The sequence below is a fragment of the Euprymna scolopes genome, chromosome 19, assembly GCF_053919585.1.
Source record: "Euprymna scolopes isolate OS-2025 chromosome 19, ASM5391958v1, whole genome shotgun sequence".
Lineage (NCBI taxonomy): Eukaryota > Metazoa > Mollusca > Cephalopoda > Sepiida > Sepiolidae > Euprymna > Euprymna scolopes.
In genome coordinates, this window is record NC_136500.1 from 83,787,859 (window position 1) to 83,810,390 (window position 22,532).

The 22,532-nt window shown below is 32.3% G+C and overlaps 1 protein-coding gene across 2 annotated transcripts in view; it reads right to left on the reverse strand.

The window, feature by feature from the left end:
• The window catches only part of LOC145239801 (tumor susceptibility gene 101 protein-like), a 108,132-nt gene that overhangs the window by 16,219 nt on the left and 69,381 nt on the right, over positions 1–22,532 (reverse strand). Inside the window, exon 6 of one of the 2 annotated variants that reach the window (XM_080103323.1) lies at positions 6,463–6,738. The exons of the other annotated variant lie outside the window; for it this stretch is intronic. Coding sequence (XP_079959449.1) covers positions 6,463–6,738 — 276 coding nt within the window. The remainder of the gene's footprint in view (positions 1–6,462; positions 6,739–22,532) is intronic. 2 annotated transcript variants of the gene reach the window in all.

The following is a 22,532-nucleotide window of genomic DNA, read 5'->3' on the forward strand; positions in this document are numbered from 1 at the left end:
CGTTGTTGTGATAAGTGATTTTTTTCTCTACTAATTCGCACTTTTTATTTTAAGATTCAAATATTAATAACTACATTTTATTTCAGTATTTAATTTATGTATTTCTGTTGTATTAAATGCTAGCTTTTTTTTTTTTTTTTTTTTTTTTTTTTTTCTCTCGTCCATAAATGTTTATTTATCTACCGAGTTGATTGCAAAAATAGATTACCTAATTGTACTCATTTTTAGTTCGTGGGAGGGGAATGTATCACCATACTTTCCCTTAAACAGGTCCGTTGGACTTTTAAGTACAATACTTAATAGTTATTTTTTATTTTTTATTTATTTATTTATTTATTTATTTATTTATTTTTTTTTTTTTTTAATGGAGAGTAGAAAACGCATTGTGGATGCGTTATCGGCAGCTCCTGTTACTCTCGCTTCTTCTTATTTGTCCCTCAGTCCTCATTTTTTAAATGAGTGATTTTTCTGACAAAGGGAGAAGAAAAAGCTGTTTTCTAGGTTGGCAGTATTTTTGCGCGAACAGTTGGCAGAGTTGGTGGAAATTTTCTGTTTCTATGTCTATCCTTGTAGCCATGTCACTAGTAAGGGTGCTGGAGGTAAACGTTTTGTCTGGGTTGACGTTATCCGCCTGATAGTCAGGGACCCGAACCTTGGATTAACCACTAAGGAGGCTGTCCTATCAGCAGGTGCAAAGTACTGGGGCTGCTGTATTGCCATTTGGTGAATGGAATCTGGACCATGCAGTAGCTTCTGGTGGGGCCTCTCGATGCCATACTAGTGGGTAATTGTTACGGCTTTACCTTATCATGTGGTACAAAAAAAAAAAAAATTCTTCGTTTCTTTTTCTCTCTTAGTTTCCCCTCTCTGTCCTGCTCTAAGTAAATCTGTCGACCTAGTCCACAAATTCCAAAATTTCATCATGACAAGTTTCAAGAAAAAATACACGATTAAACCCGGTTATCCAACTTCCAACGTAGACCCCTACTACCATGTCTCCTTCTCCAACATCAGGGGTCTACGTTCTAACCTTCCAGAGGTTGAAACCCAATTACAGGAGACTAAACCAGACCTTTTATTTTTAAGTGAAACTGGCATTGGACAGGCTATTTCCCTAGATGAGTTTGCAATTACAGGATACTCTAACTTAACTTCTAAATCTGACCCCCAAGATCGCCATGGGCATGGAATATGTGCCTATATTAAAGATAGCTTTCCATGTGGGAGGGACATCTCCAGGGAAGATCCTAACTTACCCTATATGTGCTTCCGGGTTGCTTTAGCTCACACTACTGCATTTATATTTACTCTCTATCGCCCCCACAACAGCGGAGTTACTATCTTTCAAAGCATATCTGAGAAAATTGACCAAGTCCTTTCTACTTATCCTTCAGCTAACATTCACGTATGTGGAGACTTCAATGTTCACAACGTCGAATGGTTGACCCACTCAAACAAGACCGATGATGAGGGGAGGTTCTGTCATGATTTCTCCATTGCCTATGACCTCACTCAGATTGTTCAGGAACCTACCCGTGTGCCCGATAATGACGGCCAGTATGCGAGCCTACTAGACCTTTTTCTCACAACTTGCCCTGAACTATGTTCAGTTTCTGTTCTGTCGCCTCTTGGATCTTCCGACCACTCTGTTGTATCAATTAAGATAAAAATGAAATGTAATAAGTCCCCAGACGTACCACTTCATCGTACAGTATATCGATACACTAAGGCTGACTGGGATAGCTTCCGTACATTTATATCTGATCTACCTCTGCATTCCATGTTTAAAAAGGATGTGTCCTCTATAGTATTAGACCTAACTGAATGGTTAATTGTAGGTATTGACCATTTCATACCCTCTAAAAAGTTTCAGCAAAAACCTAACAGCCAGCCATGGTTCTCTCCAGAATGTGCTGCTGCCATTGCGCACAGAAATCACTTTTTCCACTGCTTCAAACGTAATAGATGTATGGAAACTAAAGCCGTTTTCAGGACTGCCAGCAACCATTGTAAGAAAGTAATAAGGAACGCAAGAGAGTTGTATGCTCAATCTGTTAAGTCCAAAGTAGCTGAGCAGCGGCTTGGTTCCCACCAGTTTTGGCAAATAGCAAACAGAATCCTGAACAGAAGCGTGTGCTCCATCCCAACTATTATCAATGGACCTGAGGTAATCTCGTCAGCATCAGACAAAGCCAAACTCTTTGTCAAGAACTTTGCAGCTAATTCTACCCTTTGCGACCAAGACCGCCAACCCCCAATATTTCCTCCTGTATCAGAAAACACGCTATGTGATATACGTATATCTGTACGTGATGTTGCCAAGCTAATCAAAAACCTTGATTCCAGTAAAGCAACTGGCCCTGATGGTATTCCAATTATAGTACTCAAAAAACTTCAACCTGAACTAGCGCCCATACTTACAAAACTGTTTAAACGTTGTCTTAAGGAGAATAGTTTCCCATCTCCCTGGAAAATCTCATCAGTATGCCCTGTATTTAAGAATTCAGGTGATCGCTCATCCCCCTCTCAGTACAGGCCAATAAGTCTCCTGTGCGTCATGAGTAAGTTGCTAGAATCTGTGTTAAATACAGAAGTAATCAAACATCTCAACAAAAATAACCTTCTTAGTGACACTCAATATGGTTTCCGTTCTGCTAGATCTACAGCAGATGTCCTTACAGTTATATCGCATAGGATTAGCAAATCTCTCGACGGTGGCAATCTTTCTAGGGCAATTGCTCTTGACATATCTAAAGCCTTTGATAGGGTATGGCATAAAGGTTTACTTCATAAGATCGCTAGCTATGGTATAGCTGGAAAAGTCTTCTCAATTATTAAATCATTTCTTTCTGATAGGTTCATAAGAGTAGTAGTTGAGGGGCAAAAATCAGAAGCTCTCAGTATTAATGCCGGTGTCCCTCAGGGATCCATCCTGGGCCCAACTCTTTTCCTGATCTACATTAATGATCTTCCAAATCATATCCTTACATCATTTGTAGACATTTATGCTGACGACACTACCATTTATGGTACCACATCTAAAACAGTAAACGAGCAAGTACTCTCCAATTCTCTCTCCTCTGATCTTGAGCATGTAGTACAATGGGGAAAGGAGTGGCTGGTTACTTTTAATGCATCTAAAACCAAGCTTCTCTCTTTACATCATCAACATTTTAATCCACATTTGTCATCAATTGAAATGAATGGCTCTCGTCTTCAGGAGGCCTTAAGTTTTGACAAGCTTCTGGGCTTGACCATTACTCCTGATCTTAAATGGAACACGTATATCAAATCTGTTGCCAAGGCCGCTGGAAAAATGGTGGGATCTTTCTATCGATCCAGTAGATATCTCACTGCTGATGCTATTCTCTATCTATATAAGAGCCAGGTACGTCCAAGGATGGAATACTGTTGCCACATCTGGGCAGGAGCTGCTAGAAAGGACTTGTCCTGCCTTGATAGAGTTCAAAATAGACTTCGTAGCCTCGTAGGAGATGTCCTTTTCTCCTCCTTACAACCTCTATCTCACAGAAGAGATGTTGCGAGTTTGTCTCTGATGTATCGTTATTTTCATGGAAAGTGTTCAACTGAGCTTCAATCTATGGTCCCCCCTCGCCAAACTTTCACAAGAAACACTCGTCTAGCTGTAAACACTATCAATAATTTCCCCCACTCTTTATCTGTGCCTAAACCTAAACATAGATTCCATGAACAAAGCTTCTTTCTTAGAACTGCACGCCTGTGGAATTGTCTTCCGTTTTCCTGCTTTCCGGCTGACTACAATATGGTTGTGTTCAAGTCTAAGGTAAATAAGTTCTTGATGAGCCGTTCCATATAAGTTATTAAATTTACCAAATTTTCATTACTAATGATTACTATATTGACCAACTTCTACTGTACACTCTTTAACCCTTATCCTTGAGTGGCCTCTGGGCCTTGATAATGTGGTGATGCCTTTGTAAAAAAAAAAAAAAAACAAAAAAAAAAAAACCTTCCACAAACATTTAAAAAAAAAATAAATAAATAAATTAAAATCTTCTGATTGACAAAAATGAAATGTAAAAATAAATAAAATTAAAAACTGGTATCGGTAAGGTAAAATATTCAAACTTTATTTTAAAATGAATTGTTCCAAAATCAAATTCTGTTGTCCTGTTAACTTAAACAATACAAAAAACCTACTCTTTGCCTCTTTTTAGTGTAATTTGAATACTTCTAACTGATATGATTTCAAACAAATACATTTTTTTAGACAATTGTTTTATCAATTTAAAAAATATTCAACAAAAAATTAGTTTTATGGTAAGAGAGAAAATATCTTAATTCGAATAGTTACAATATAAATAATTAAAATGTTCTTTTTAATTATTCTAAAAAATATTTAGCAGAAAATTATTTGGAAATAAGAGAATATTTATTTTGAAATAACTTAAATTTGTTACAACTTTCAATAAATAAATATTCATTTATTTAAAAAATATTTAGTTGACAATGACAATTGTTATGGAAGAAAAGACATTTTTTTTCTTAATTTTATTAACCCTGAATTACATTTAATTTTTCAAGAGAAATATTATCATTAACAGTAAATTATGCAAATAAACGAAGAAATGTATGCTGGATTCTGCTAGTTTGGATTATATTAGTAGAATAGCTAATTAATATCTTAAGCCAATCTCACTACTTAATGTATTGAGCATTATTGAAACAGTAAATTGAACTTAAAAAAATGCTTTAGACACAATGATATTTATGCAAGTAGAAAAATAACTCTTATTGCCTTTGGTAACAGTTATTTGTTGCATGCTTTGTTTTGCCCCTTTTTTCCCTCGTTAAATATGATGCACCATTGCCTAAAAATTCTTTCTAAATAACAGGAAAAGCAAAAAATAGTTTTTCAAAATTTGATGTGGCAAAATACTAAAAATTGGATGGAGTCTGGGACACGATACAGACTGCATTTTGGTCATTTCCGTAGAGAGAGTAGCTCAAATGTGAATGGCAGAAGTGTTTTTGTTTTTTTTTTATTATCATTTTCATTTTATAACTTAATACTCAAAATGCCAAAAACGTGTCTTTATTATAATTCAGATCAAGTATTTTTTTTTTATATCATTAGAGTCTTTGGACTCTGCAACAATTTCTCAGAAAAACAAAACTGCTTTTCGGCAATTATATGTAAACAGTCTGAAAAAGTAGACAGTAAAAAGGATTAGTCTCTACTATTATATGAAAATCATGTTGTGTGTGCGCGAGTTCCTTCCTCATAAATTCCGAAATGACTGAGCTTATCTTTTGTAAATTTCACACAAAGGTAATTTATATGTCTGGCAGTGTTCTTAGAAATTCATCGAATTAGTATCGAAAAAATTTATTTTAAAAATAGCTTTTTTTTTTCTTACAAATAAAAAAGAATTTTTACAGGGAAATACTATACATTACACCAGCCTAGGGAGATAAAATCTGAGCAAATCATTTCTTCTTCTTAAAAAAAAAAAAGAAAATTTATTGCCATATATATATAGCTTAGTGGTAGAGCATTCAACTACAGATCAAATGATCCCCCTGTTCGAGCTCAGGTGTATCTCACCATATTATTTTGCCTTATTAATGAGTTCAATTTATGCTAAAAAAGGTACCATTTAAAATCGCTACAAATCATTTCTCCATTTGCATATTTTAAAACTAAACATTAATCAGAAGTGACTTTTCCAGGGCATTCATTGTCAAGAACAAATATTAGCTAACCTAATATTGTAAACAAACACAGATGGAATTTGATGAATGACATTATCATTTTTATTTTTTTTTTGCGAATTAGTCGACAGCAAATTATTTCTCATAATATATAATAATCAATAGCAGATTGATTCTACACTATATACACAATCTGTATAAATTAAAATATGTGGGGGATTAGTTTTGCATAACAAATTAATGCGTAATGATCAGCCACTATCAGGCCATCAGGCAGTAAGGAACATCTACTTCTTAACCAGATAATTTTTATAAGGACAAGTCTTTAACAATCCTATCTGGTCTGAAAGTGGATGATCATTTTATTTTACTATTTATGTGAAAGTGATCTCCCACTTTCAAGTTAAAAATTGTTTTTTTACCATCTACATTTTTAGGCTGTTTACATATACTTTAAAAATGATAGAATCTCATTTACTTTTTAGGTGAATTAGCAAAGTGTTTTTACTACTTTTTTTTTTAACTTAAAACCTATTTAAAAAAAAGATTTGATTAGTATGAGTATTATTTTTATTCTATCATGCCGTAATTTTACATTAATATTTACATCTTGAGACTGACAATATTTAAGTTTTAGAAAAAAAAAAAAAAAAAAATTAAATTATAAAAAATAAAACAACAAATAACCATTTTTTTTTTCTTTCTTACATTTCTTTCTCTTTGCTATAAAATGTCTTAGCCTAACTTAGTAAAGGTCAGAATTACCTGAAGTTGTTGAGTTGGTCCCAAAGCTGGGAGTTGACGAGGTGGAAGAGGAGGAAGATACAGTAGTATATGGGGGATAAAGTCGAGGAGGGGGATAGCCTGGGTACATGGGGTATCCTGGTGGTGTAGGAAAATTATACGAAGACTGATAGTTCATTTGGTTTGGATAGGCAGAGGAAGAATTAGTATAACCAGTGGTGGTTTGGGAAGGGTACTGAGAGGTGTATGGAGTCATACTGCCTGAAGTGGCTGGACTGGGCATTGGCATAAATGGACCTGAAAGAAAATCAACAAAAATTATAAGTTGCCCTTAGATTTAAAACAAAGTCTAGTTCTACGTGTACGTGATACTATATATACTTTTATTTATTCATTTTTTTTTTTTTTAAATATAATCATCCACAGATGTGTATGCGTTTCGTTGACTCACAACACATCAGTATGGCTGAACCTTGTGAGATTCAAAACCTGGACCTAAAAGACCAAAGTCCGATGCTAGGATCCTTAATTTCAAATCTTGCTAGCTTCAACCATGTTGATGACTTGTAAGATAACAAAACAAGTGTGTGGATAATTGCATTAAAAAAAAAAAAAATACCGTGCCTAATACAGCGCATTATATTGCTGAAGTGAAATCTATATTGTATGTGAGAAAATGATAAACAATTGTAAAGTTACATTCTTTACAAATTTCTCTCAGAATTTTTGTTGAACTGTTTGAAAGTATTCAATTTGTAAAGTATGTAATTTTACATTTGTTTAGTTTCTCTTCTATAATAATGCTCTATCCCAGATATTGAGCATATTTTTTATTGTATTGTGAATTAATATAAAATAATTATTTTATAATACTTGATTATATATATATATATATATATATATATATATATATATATATATATATATATATATATATATATATATATACATACATATATATAATACAGTACTTGTTTTTGTACAAAGAGCAATGACCAAAGCACTTGATTATAAATGTATATATTTAACTTTTTTTTATATCCCAAACAACCCTTTAAATAATTATTGACTTTTGAGAGAAATACAAGTGAAAACAACAAAAAAAAAAAATTAAAGGAAACTTCAGTTGCTTTATTTGTAAAATTCCAACCAACATTTTTTTAGTACAATTGTACCAAAAAATTTAAAGCAAAGAAATAAAAGTAAATGCCTTTTTTTTTTTAAAATAAACAAAAAAGTTAGTTGCACTTTTCTGTGATTAACTTTTTAAAAAATTTCTCTCAAAAGTCAATACTAATTTATAAGAGGAGTATACATGAAAACACAACATATATATATATATATATATATATATATATATATATATATATTATACACACACACACACAGCAATTGTTTGGTGGTCTTGAGATAGAGACTAAGCAAATGAAGCAAAAAGGTCGCTTCATGGCTGGATTTGAATTTCATGACCAGCAGAAATTACATTATATATATACAGTGATGATCATATTTATTGGCACGGTAAAATAAAAGTTAAATTTTGTCTAATAAATTCTAAAAAAGGGATTAAATTAAAGAAAATAACAAAGTATATTATGTATTTTTAACTGGCCTTTCCGATGCAGCAATCGGATTTTAGAAAAAATAAATAACAAAGGAACAACAAACATAATTGCAAAAAACCCTTGTTCAAAATTATTGGCACGGCTTTGTTTTTCTTTTAGTATCAGTATAATATCAATCAATTTCCGGTTTACGTGCTTTCTGAACTTTTTTATAGCCATATTATGCTTGTTTAACGCTAATTCAGTGAATAATTTTTTTCAGATAATTTTTAGATAGCGATTTATTTAAACTATTATAAGTGACTAAATTATAATTTTCAATCGCCATGGTTAAAACTAAGGAACACAGCGAAGACGTCAGGAAGCTTGTTGTAGCATGCCATACCAATGGGGAGGGCTATGATAAGATTTCAAAGAAGCTAAACCTTCCCAAATCCACTGTTAGAGCCATAATAAACAAGTTCAAATCGCAAGGCCACGTTATGAGTTTAGAGGGTAGAGGGAGAAAAAGGATTCTTTCCCCAAGAGATGAACGGAAAATTGTTCGACAAGTAAAACAAAACCCAAGGATCTCTGTTGGGGAGATTGTTGATGAACAGAGCACCTCTGGAGTGAATGTATCTCGACATACAGTTGGTAGAGTTTTGAAGAGAGCTAGTTTAAAAGCATGTCGTCCGAGAAAGACTCCCTTATTGAAGCCTATGCACCTGAAAGCAAGGCTAGCCTTTGCAAAACGTCATATTGATAAAGATGTTGCATTCTGGAAACGTGTTCTATGGACTGACGAAACGAAAATAGAGTTATTTGGCCATAATAAAGTGTCTTATATTTACAGAAAATCTGGCGAAGCTTTCCTGCCTAAGAACACCATACCCACAGTGAAGCACGGTGGAGGCAGTTTGATGTTTTGGGGATCCTTTGCTGCCTCTGGACCAGGGCGACTTGTTAAGGTCACAGGTAGCATAAAAAAGGAAGATTATGTTAAAATATTGGATGAAAACCTGAAAGACTCTGCTAAAGAGCTCTCACTTGGTCGTCGTTGGTGGTTCATGCAAGATAATGACCCAAAGCATTCGGCTAAACTGACTAAGAAATGGCTTGAGGACAATCATATTAATGTTTTGGAGTGGCCATCACAAAGCCCAGACCTTAATCCAATTGAAAATTTATGGAGAACATTAAAATTGAGGGTAATGCAAAGGAAGCCTAAGAATCTTATTCAATTGGAGGATTATTGTCAGGAAGAGTGGGCTAAAATTACTACTGAAGAGTGCAACAACTTGGTTGTAAACTATGAAAAGCGACTGAGGAAGGTAATCAAGGCCAAAGGCTATACAATTGATTATTAAATAAATCGTGCCAATAATTTTGAACAAGGGTTTTTTGCAATTATGTTTGTTGTTCCTTTGTTATTTATTTTTTCTAAAATCCGATTGCTGCATCGGAAAGGCCAGTTAAAAATACATAATATACTTTGTTATTTTCTTTAATTTAATCCCTTTTTTAGAATTTATTAGACAAAATTTAACTTTTATTTTACCGTGCCAATAAATATGATCATCACTATATATATATATATATATATATATATTTTATGATAAAGACCAAATGGTAAAACAATTATTAGAAAATAAGGAATTTAATAATACTACATTGTAAGAAGTTAATTATAATTTCTTTCTAAATGTCTTCTTTTTCATTCCACCCTTCATTTCTGTTGATATCAAACGTTTTACTAGTATGTATTGTAGTCTCTTGTCAGATTTTTTTTTTTTAGCACTTAATTTTTTTGCTTGTTGATCACTCTTTCTTTCAGTCCAATCAAAAAAAAAAATGTTCTTATGATTTCATTTTGTTTTTTGATCAAGTCATATATATATATATATATATATATATATATATATATATACATATATACACACACACACACACACTGGATGGTGAAAAAGTCTGAATTCATAAACAATTTACTATATAACAATATACAATCCACCTTTCAAACACTTTCCTACTTCAAATACATGACTTTTTGCACATTTTCAAATGCAGTTTTATTTTTTTTTTTTATATGTTCTTAAAAAGACTATACTAACTTGTCTGTGTCCAAATTTTTGCGCCAGCATATAAGATTATTATTATTATTATTATTATTCATTTCTTATTAGTGAAGCTATCTTTATTACCCAAGATCCAAAACGTTCATACTGTGATAAATTTTATTGATCAAAATAAAATCTAAATCTTCCAAAAATTCAATTTATCAATTATTACACAAAGAACAAATGAACAAGTTTAAAGCCATGATGAAATTTGGTCAATATATACTCAGAACAGATAAAGAATAAAACAGAGCACTAATATTAAAAGGAGGAGCCGTTAAAATGGTTGTAAAGATGGAAATTAACAAAGTACTTAGACAATACAGGGTGCTCCAAAATAATGTATACACTTTTTGAATCTGTATAACTTGTTCAATTTATTGATTTTGATATGTGTAAATAAAATTGATGGAAGAGAAAATACAAGTTTAAACATTCTAACAGGAAAATTAACTTTTCATAAAAAGTAAAGACTGTTTTTGGTAATATCACCATTTTTATAAAATGAACTAGAACACACTCTGCTAAATACATTTCCCATATAACGAAGAATTGGACAAACGTTCAGCAACATTTCCTCTGGTATTTATATATATTCTTTAATTGCTACTCTTATTCTCTTATTCCAGCAAGTGCTTCAGGTTCCTGTTATCTTAGATTCCCTTCCCTCGCCAAAAGAAAAAAAAAAAAAAAAAAAAAAAAAAAAAAAATCAAAGAGTGTCAAATCTTTTGATCTTTATGGGAATTCAATTCTCCTTCTTTCAATATATTTCTTTTGCATGTTTTGATTCAAATAAGCCTTCACATCACCGGGGAAAATGGGGGGGGAGGGGCTGCCATCTACATAGATATACATCATTTTGTGAGAGTATATTTAGGTTCAATTCACTACTGGCTTTTATGAGAAATGGTGCACCTTCTCCAAGTAACAACACAAAGCTGGATACTCCACCAAACTCGAATTCTTGTTCTGGAATTCAGTAATATCAAAAGACCACAAGAAAGACATACTATAGAATATTTAAATGGTCAATTGTGAAGAGGAAAATGATGTTCTCAACTCCTTTACTTGCTCAGTGTTAAATGTAAAGGAAAGCCTTAATGGAATATTTGAATGTCTATGGTCTTTATTTTTTTTAATTTAAAAAAATAAAATAAAAGCTTTTAATTTGAATTTAATTCCTTTACCTTATATTACAAAACCAAAGCCATATATACTTGTGTATAAATTGATTTGACTTCCAGGATGGTGGCTACATGGATTTTTTGTAATTTTTATAAAAAAATTTGGTTGCAGAAGAATTATCTGAAGAGATTAAAAAAAAGTATTTGTAGATGAGATCATTTTATTTGTATGCTTATCGTAAAACAGATACTGACATCATAAATTTTTGCAAATAGATATTTGAAAGACTTCAGAAATTATTAGACCAGTTACAAAGTCTGTGTTTATTTTGTATAACAAACTGAACCCCGTTCAATCTAAAGCTGCCTTAAGTTAAAGTTTATTCTTCTTTTGGATGATTTTTCTTCAAAAAGTCAAGAAATGAATGCTGCCTCCATTGTTGATTCAAATGGAAGTGAATGCAGAGCCCTCACTTATATGATGAAAAAAAAAAAAAGAAAAAAAAAGAAAGAAAAACTTGATAAACTAATATTGATGTAAACTGAGCCAACTGAACACATTTTCATATCTACAATATTTTAAAAATTTTAATAGTTAAATAATTGGAAAAGTCTTCATAGTGCATTTAATGTTTAATTAGAAATAAAGTAAATCAACCATAATCAAAGGCAACCCAATGACTCCTTTTTCATTAGCTATTCCTTTCCCAGGATAACACCACTTACCCTTGATCCCCACCTTATAATGCTGAGCGCTTAAAAAGAGGGGGGGGGCATCAAGTACCATTTTAAAAAAAAGTTTTTCGTATGACTCAACCGAGGATTGAACCTTGATCTCCCAGCTCATTAGTGAACTATTATGCCAAATGAACCAGTGATGATTAATTACTAATCATTAATTTCATGGAATAATTATTTTCTAATCCTTTCATAAAGATTTCAACAAGTCTTTCATTTACTTTCTGTAAATGGACAGTACATCAGTCGCACTATTTTCTAGATAACAAATTTGTCAGTAAAAAAAAAAAAAAAAAAAAAAAACATTCATTTGAAACAGTTATTTGTGTCCTCTTGAAGTTGTTGGACACAAGCTCAGGTGTGGGTTTGATGAAAGTATTTCTGCAGAATAAACTGTATTTGAAGCTGGAAAACGGATTTTCAGTCCACTTTGTTAACCACCTAGCTAGTGCCAACCCCTTAGTTATGGATTTGTGTAGAAGGATAGCATCTTTTCAAAATGTCTTTCTGTAGCATCCTTAACTAATTCCATGCCCACATCACTACATGATGGGTCTCTAAGCACTTGTGCAACTGTAGCCTGTAATTAATCTCTATATGGTGAATGATTGCTTATGCATAGCAAAGACTTACACCCTCTCAGTATAGAGAGAACATAGAAAATCTAGATGAGTCTAACCGTGATAAAAAATTTTTTTTTTTAATTACTCTATTTTTTTACAGGTAGTTGTAATTACTACAGTGATCACTGACAAACATGTTTCAGCAGAAAGAATATGACAGCGTCATGAAGAGCATCTTGTATGACAAGATGCACCACTTCAGTTAACGGATAATTATAATAAATCTATAGTATATGGATGTTAACAGCCATTGAAAGATTCAAGCGACAATTGCTTAGAAATAGAAATTTCAGTAAATTTGTAATTCTTCACTTAAAAGGGCGGACAACTGTGACATCAGCTATTTTAAAGTGTTATATTTTGAATCCACTTATAAAAAAAAACACTGATTTTATTTTCACAATTAAGAAAGTTTTCCTAATAATTATAATTATCCTTATAAACGGATCTGGAATATAAAATATAACCCAGCAGATTTTGTTCTTGCACTTAAAATAATTTCAGTAAACTTGTAGTTTTTCACCCAAAATGGCAAACAACTGTGACATCTATTAATCGTCTGCTATTAAAAAAAAAAGGTGAAAAACTACAAAATTACCAAAATTCTTTTAAGTAGAAAGACTAAGCCTGTTTGTTGTTATTGAATAGAAGGATTTTATTTTAAAAGTGTAATGTCAAGTGTAGAATCACACATCTGTTCATCAATCGTGCATGAGTTTCAAATAGTGTTTTCATCGCTATCATAGCATGTCTAAGGTTTCTCTGTACAAGGGTTTGTCAGGACATCCAGGCATAAAGATACTTTTCCCTACAAGTAAAACCAGACTAAATATTCAAAATAACACAGTATTCATGGCCCAACTAAAATCTTCTCAGTTCACTGGCTTTTATGAGAAATGGTGCACCTTCTCCAAGTGATGTAACCTCAAGTAACAGCACAAAGCTGGATACTCCACCAAACTCGATGAATTCTTGTTCTGGAATCCAGTAATATCAAAAGACCACAAGAAAGACATACTATAGAATATTTAAATGGTCAATTGTGAAGAGGAAAATGATGTTCTCAACTCCTTTACTAGCTCAGTGTTTGAAATGTAAAGGAAAGCCTTAATGGAATATTTGAATGTCTATGTATCTCATATAGAAATCAAGTGTTAGCTCCAGAAAATGGGGAGGGGTCTTGATTTCTGAGAATTTCGACTGACGTAAAATGAAACAAATTCAAGGGACACAATTTGTTCTCATTAAATTCATGGTACAAAAATACTACCAACAAAAAGTACTGCTCTGTACATTTCTTTTATGTTATTATTAGATTAGATGGTACACTGACATGAGCATTCTCATGAAAGTTTTCTAAGCTAAGAAAAAAAACAAAATAGATTATTTACTTGCTGACTCATGACAAATTAGAAGTGGGTATTTTGTAACACCATTACTAGAAGATTGCCATACACGCCTTATGGACTTTTTTCTATCCAGTTTAATTTTTCATCAGATGAATTGGGTTCACCATGGTTGAGAAGCTCTATCTACTTCTTGTATGGTAACCCTTTGATATATCTGAGGAAGGCTATCAGGCACTACACCTAACCCAAGGGTGACATAGAACTGTACAAGGCATGGATGTTCAGCTCTTTGAGGTATTATACATACCTGCATACCTAAATACATACAGCACCTAGTATTGCCAAATGGTCACCTATTTAGTACTGGCCAGACTCAATGTTGCTTAACTTTGGTGATTTAACAAGAACCAGTGTGTTAATGCAATTATCCCATACATCTTTATATTAATAAAATTGTATAAACATCTGATGTGCACGTTTCACTTCTATGTAATTGATATAGTCTTATTTATTAGTAATTAAATATTCATTGAAATCAAAATTGTAACGACGTAAAATACTAAAACTTAAAATCTAATTTTAAAAATTTAATTATGAAATTTAATTTACCAAAATGTATTTCTGTTTCTTTGTAAAACAATTCAGCTATTTTAATCTTTTCTAATAGTGGAGGAAAAAAAAAATTAGATTACTTTGTGACATTTCGAAAGGTAAAAAAAAAAAAAAACAAAAAAAAAAAACAAAAACATGCAAACTAACACAAAATCATTTCTGGTTTTAAAATTCTTTACAAATACGCAATTATTAAAAACTTTTTGGAAGCTATTTACCTCCATTAATGTTATTGAGATTAAAATAACATAAAATTATAGATCTACAGCAGAGGTGCTTACAGTTATATCTCATAGGATTAGTGAATCTCTCGACGGAGGCACCCTTTCTAAGACAATTACTTTTGACATATCTAAGGCCTTTGATAGGGTATGGCATGAAGATTTACTTCACAAGATCTCTAGCTATGGTATACCTGGAAATGTCTTCTCAATTATTAAATCCTTTCTTTCTGATAGGTTCATAATAGTAGTTGATGGGCAAAAATCAGAAGCTCACAGTATTAATGCTGGAGTCCCTCAGGGGTCCATCCTGGGCCCAACTCTTTTCCTGATCTACATTAATGATCTTCCAAATCACATCCTTACATCATTTGTAGACATTTATGCTGATGACACTACCATTTATGGTTGCACATCTAAGACAGTAAACAACCAAGTTCTCTCCGATTCTCCCCTCTGATCTTTAGCATGTGGTACAATGGGGAAAGGAATGGCTGGTTACTTTTAATGCATCTAAAACCAAGCTTCTCTCTTTACATCATCAACATTCTGATCCACATCTGGCATCAATTGAAATGAATGGCTCTCGTCTTGAGGAAGCCTCAAGTTTTGACAAGCTTCTGAGCTTGACTTTTACTCCTGATCTTAAATGGAATACGTACATCAAATCTGTTGCCAAGGCCGCTGGAAAAATGGTCGGATCCTTCTATCGATCCAGTAGATATCTCACTGCTGATGCAATTCTCTATCTATATAAGAGCCAGGTACATCCAAGGATGGACTACTGTTGCCACATCTGGGCAGGAGCTGCTAGAAAAGACTTGTCCTGCCTTGATAGAGTTCAAAATAGATTTTGTAGCCTCGTAGGAGATGTCCTTTTCTCTTCCCTGCAACCTCTATCTCACAGAAGAGATGTTGCAAGTTTGTCTCTGATGTATCGTTATTTTCATGGAAAGTGTTCGACTGAGCTTCAGTCTATGGTCCCCCCCCCCTCGCCAAACTTTCTCAAGAAACACTCGTCTAGCTGAAAACACTATCAATAATTCCCCCCACTCTTTATCTGTGCCTAAACCTTAACGTAGCTTCCATGAACAAAGCTTCTTTCTTAGAACTACATGCCTGTGGAATTGTCTTCTGTTTTCCTGCTTTCCAGCTGACTACAATATGGTAGTTTTCAAGTCTAACGTAAACAAGTTCTTGATGAGCCGTTCCACTTGTTAACAAATTTACTAACGATTATTATATTGTCCAATTTCTACTGTACACTGTTTAACCCTTATCCTCGAGTGGCCTCTTGGCCTTGATAAGTGATGATGCCTATATATATATATATATATATATATATATATATATATATATATATATAAATAGTTCTATAACAATTTGGTTGAATTAATTTAAATATTAAATACAATATTTTAATTTTCAAAATATCATTTAAAAATATAAAATAAAAATAGCTCCCCCCTCCTATAATAAAGTGAAACAGAAATAAAAAGACTTCCAGGTAGGTACAATTAGTGGGGTGTGTGTATATATATATATATATATATATATATATATATATATATATATATCCATACACACACACACACACACACACGCACAAAATGTCTTGAAAAAAATTTTCTGAAAAGACCAAAATTTTTCTCAGTTTCTTTGAGAAATCTTTATTTACCAGAAGAATCTGAGGAAAATTTTGTTCTTTCAGAACCTTTTTTTTAAAGATATTTTTTATTTCTATGTCAGCAAATAGGAAACAGAGAAAAAGATATAAACATTTGTTTCATAATAATCTTATACATATATATTGGGTAGAAAAGAATTAAAAGATATCAATATGTATACAAATGGATTAGAAGATTTACTAGCGAAAAAAAAAACAAAAAAAAACTATATTACAAATACAGACCACCGGTATAAAATGAGGAAATGCTTTTAAAACATCCTAAGAAAACAAAACACTTTTAGTCAATTAAAGATTACATGGAAAGGAAAAATTGCAGGTATTTTTTGCCATTTTTACACTGACTTAAACTTTAGCAAAATATTTAGGACCACTCTCCCAGATTTTACTCTCCATATTTTATGATTTTTTTTGCCTATATACTAGTATAACTACTAAAATACTATATACTTATTTTCATTTGACTACCACAAATGTAGTCAAGTAACATTTGTGAACTGACAAACCAAGAGAATATGTTGGAATGTCGAGAACTGAATACAAAAGAAAAAAAAAAAAGACAATGAATTCAAAATAAAGAGATTTATGAGTCAGATTGTAAACACCAAAACCCAAGATAAGGAATAAGCATCATACATATTAGTTGGCAGAATTTCCAGAGACAAGCAATTTTTTTTTTTTTTTGAGTGTGTGTGTGTGTGGGGGGGGCAATATCTAAAATTATTACTTAAAAGTTGAGGAATAAAAGAGCCAAAACATTTTATAAAAGAAAATGTTGACTTTATTTTATTCAGCATTTTGATTTAAGTCATTTACACATTTTTCTTTAGTGTTTCGGGCCATATACAGTTTCAACTTGTATCTTTTTTATTTACTTGCACCCCTTGCCTTAACTCCATAATGCATTTAGATATTTTGAACACTAGAGTGTGGTAAACCAAGGAAGATGTGATTTAAGTGTGCAACCTCATTGATCTCAACTCTTTAAACTAGACTGTATGGATATCAGATGCGAGACAATGCCTGATGTTTCCCACTCCAGATGAAGGACACTTACAGCACCCTAAATACCAAAACTGGTTTAAGATATTTAGTATTTCAATTGAGGACAAGTACAGAATATCTTGAAAAATACTAATGTTACAAAATGCTAATATGTTATGTTGTGATGTTTCTAGTTGCTGCATGATTCTGACATACGAGCTGATCAAGAATTTTATAGTTCAGGTAGAGAAAGGTGTCATAGTAACAATTTTTTTTTTTCTATAGAAAACGTTTATAAAAAAAAAAAAATAAAAACCCTTTATTAATGAGATTCAAAATATAATTATAATGAATAGTTTTATTTATTTTTGTTTTCAACTCCGGTGTACTGATGTTTTCCAGAGCATGTAATAACCTGAGGAATGTTAATATTTATATTGTATTTTATCAAATTCAGCAACACGTGGATAGAGAAAAAAAATGTGATGATGGTACAAGAGTTCCCAACAAAATCTCACAAGATTTGGGGTTTGTTCTCCAATAAGGGGTATAATTTTTCCAAACCCTATCAACAGAAAAAAAATTCAATAACTCCAACCCTAATAAATTTCCACCCTCTTAACTCATGAGAAAAGCAATCCATGTTGCTAGATTACTGAACAATTCAAATTATTTAAATCATAGCTTAAATTGAGGGGAAAAATTATTCAGTTCTTATTAAAAATCTCAAACTGATCAAATGATTTTTATGATTGAAAGTTAGTAATAAATAAGCAAAGAGAAAAAATTATGGCAAAGTGTTATCAAAGCAAAGCAGGCTAAAATGTTGTTTGGAAAAATTTATTTGCTTGGAGAAGGAGGAGGATGTCTCATTTAAAATGAGTCGCAATGACCTGCCAACCCAAAACTGATTTTTATTAAATGATTAAAATCCTTTTTTTTTTTTAGAATCATATCAACACTTCTGGATGATTCTGTGCTAAAATAAAACAGATTATTTTTTAACCAATACCTATATTATAGACAAGACACACCATACAAACTCTTCTGAATATAGTAACATTCATATGCTATCAAGATTTGCTTTGCTTTTTATTGGCTATCAAAGCTCCATTATACAAAGAAAATTAAAATAACCATATATTAGGAATCATAGCTTAGATATATAAATTAAAAAAAAAAAAAAAACCTTCTGAAATTCAAATCCTGACAAAAGTAGTTATATTTTCTGCTACATCGTACATTCATGTCTGACGAGCAAAAAGAAATTAAGACTAAACTTATGTAAGGTCAACCTCGTCTATGCAAATAAAAAGGAAAAGAAAGCAAAACATTTATCATTTAAACATCAGATCACACAAAGATCAATAAGATCAGCTGAAGATCAAGAAGAGCATGTGTCCTGTTGATCTGTCAATCAAAGGCTTGTGTACTAATAAAGTCATAGATATTCCAGGAATTAGTCAGAATAAATGCTTACATGAATACATAGAAACAAAAACCTATTTCCACCCAAGCAAAAGAAGTTTAGTTTCCGATTCTGTGCTAAACACTTCAAAATCATTTTTCTCCGCTGTAAAATAAGTCATTTTCGAAAAAATCACTTCATTCAAAATCGCATGATCAGAGATCAAATATTTTTCTATTGAAAATAAAGATATTTTCAACAAAACTAAGAAAAATACAATTTTGATATTGTTGCAATCCTTGACGAGATTTGGATCATCACACAAGAAATAACCTTTTGAAGTTACAAGTCATCAGCATGTACATTCCATAAAAAGACAGGAGATAACCACCATATTGAATTTAAAAGCAAATGCCTTTCTACTCTCAACAAGGCCGATAGCCATTAGTTGCATGCTCTCGTGTAATGAATGAATGCGTGAATGTAGGATTGACATGAAATTCTTAAAGAAAAATTAAAATGACTGAAAAATGGGCTGAAATGACTTAAATAAAAAGTAAATGACTTAGAATGACTTTAATGAACTTAAGGATGAATTGAATAACCTTAAGAATGGCTTGAATGCTTAAAAAATAAATGGAATCCTTAAAAAAACAACTTGAATGATCTGGAGAATGACTTGAATGGCCTTGAGACTGACTGGTTGTAAAGTGGGTGATCATTTTATATTAAATTAATACAAAAAACTGATCTCCCACTTTATATCATAAAGTTAAAAACATAAGTACAGCATGTAGTAAGAACAGATGGTATTTATTTGCTCCCCCACCGAGCAAATTAGGCACAAGGCCAATTTTTAATGTGAGAAGTGAAGGGAGGGGGAAGGGAAAAAGGGGACCAGAGCTCCCGAGAGGTGGGAAATGGGAGCTGGTTAAAGATCAGGTATGTGGGGTTGTCCCCACATCTTGTCCCTTCTTGCAGTATCTGCAGGAACAGATACTACACTTTCATCTTGGCCAAAAGGCCAAGAAAAGCTTAAAAAGCTAAGAACAGCATCTATCAACAACAGACCTTTGATCTTAACCAAAAAGGCCAAGCACAAAAGTGTTACCGACTGACCGACGGAGTGACTTATAGAGTCGCTTGCACGTGACTAAAAAGAGATATCAATTTTGGGATTACATTCCACACAGTGAATTTGTTAAAAAAAACATCTTTGATGGCTACCAATTCTACATCCCAGAAATATCAACCAAAGTAATTTTCTTTAACTATATTTCATCTTCAATCAAATTATGCCAAAATGGATTAAATAAAAGGTTTTGTTTGAAATTCCGTTCAGATTCCCTAAGTTTGAAAAGAGACACCTGAAGAAGGTTGGAAGTTACATTAACCAAAATGTTGTGAAAATAACACTGAAGCTAATAACAGTAGTCCGAAAAATGTAAACGATATGAAAAGCTTTCAACACCGAAAAAGTCTCGAGTCCAGAGTGGTCTGAATGGTCATGGCTCATGCTTTTGCAGTCTTAAAAGTAGAAGTACACCATTTTCCCAAACAAACTATACCAATCACTATATTAGCAAAGCAGCGGTCATACCAATTTATGAATTTGTTCCAGGAACATAATTTCCTCTGATAGAAGAAGTATATTTGAATTGATAGTGTTCAAATAGGGAAGTGGATACTGACGATGACAGCTTCAAACAAATGATTCTCATTAATATTTGTATTAAACTATGACTGAGGCAGAATCAAAGTAAAGCGCTAATTCGAGAAAGAAAGCTAAGTCCTAAAAATGATAGTTAATGTATTTTCATGTTTGTTGGCAGCAGTTCATCTCAATAACAGTTCATTCTTGCTGCAACACATCCTCTCTGTTGCAAGCTCTTCTCTATAGATATCTTTGCTGGTTTGGTTACATTTTTCAATCATTCATATGATTTCATCCATAAAATTATTGAACCAGTCCATCATTGGAGTTGGAAAAGCTGATGTGAAGGTCAATTAAAAACTGGGTTCAGAACTGTGACACATGATACCAAGCCAATCCCGAGCCTTAGCCTCTACAGGGTTCACTGCTGGATTGGGTACCACTTGTATTTGATACCATGAAAGACCATCGCGCTTGGTCAGTATTCGTTTAGGAGGTGGCGAGCCAGCACAAATGCTCTTGCGTGAATGCCAAAACAAGTGCTAGTAGTTTAGGTCGAAACTCATGTAGTCCAATTGAACAACCTAAGTCCATCCATACATAAAGGAAGGGCAAATTTCCATATAAACTTTCAATCTAAATTGCATCAAAAAGGCAGACAGGATATTCCTGCATTTCTATTGCAGAAAATGGGGACACCTCACGTTAAATTGTAGGTCAAAAAAGACCAATGAATACAAAACTGCAATCACGAACAAACCCTGATTTTGGTTTGGTTGTTTTGTTCTATAGTATATCAACCCTTTTTGGATTATTTACTGTCGAATCCAGTCAATTTGGAAAAAGTTCTTAAACTTTAAATTCATTATTTCTTTAAATATTTATTTATGGTGCTTGGTTTGATTGTTTTTTAGGAGTAATACGTTTTTATTTTAGACTTTGCAGAACATGATTGAGGGGGAAAAAATAAAATCACTGTTTAGTGTATTTTAGGTCAGGAAAACAGTATCTTCAGATAGCCTTATTTGGTAGCACAAAAAAAAAAAATAAAATTTGCAGTATCCTACGAATTGGATAAAAGGAAAAAATTATGAGCCATTCATGTACGAGGGTTTCATATCTCCTGTGAGACACCCAACAAATAAACCACTCCAAAAAGAAAGTGCAGGAAATCAGAATTGTTATCTTAATTTGATCTGAAGTTTTTATATTCAGAAAAAAATCAGGAGATAATTGACAAACATAAGTAAAATGGATAAGGAATTTTTTTTAAATAATGAGAGGAAGGGTAAAGGAGAGGTGGGGAGAATAAAATAATCGTTTTTTTTTTTAAATCTGAAAGCAAAGAAACTTAACATCTCCAACTTTTCTCACTTTTTACTCTTTACTCTCAGTGTGGAAAGTAAAACAAAAGCAGCAGCAAGATAAAGGGAGGGGGGGGGTAAAAATGAAGTGAAAATAAATTAATTTTAATTGTATTAAAAACAAGTAACTGATGCTGTGAGGCTAATTCTTGTAGAGGTAGGTGAAACAAAATTTATCAAAATAAAAATAGCGTGAAGCACTAAAACTATTTTTGAAAGAATCCTATTTAAAATTCTTAGCCATAATTGCTTGGCTGTTTGCACATTGAATATTTTAGGAAGTGTGAAGGAGATAGCAATAGAGAGATGAGTAGTAGCAATAGCAGTGATAGTAGTAGCAACAGCAACAGTGGTAGGATAGAGGGAGGAGAGTAAGAGGATGATGAAAATAAATGGTGTGATTAAAGGAGAAAAAGAAATTTTTTTAAAATCACAACATTATAAAAAAGGTAATATATGGTTCAAAACAGGAATATAGGGGTCTTCAATGTCAGATACTTATTCTAATATAGTTTAATTCTTACTATTTATCGACACATAAAATTGTAAATACTAAAAAAAAAAAATTAAAAAAAAAAAAAAAAAGGTTATCTTTTAATAGACACAAGTATCCAGTTATAAAACTAGAAAGATTAAAGTTAACATTTTTGAGATCAAATATA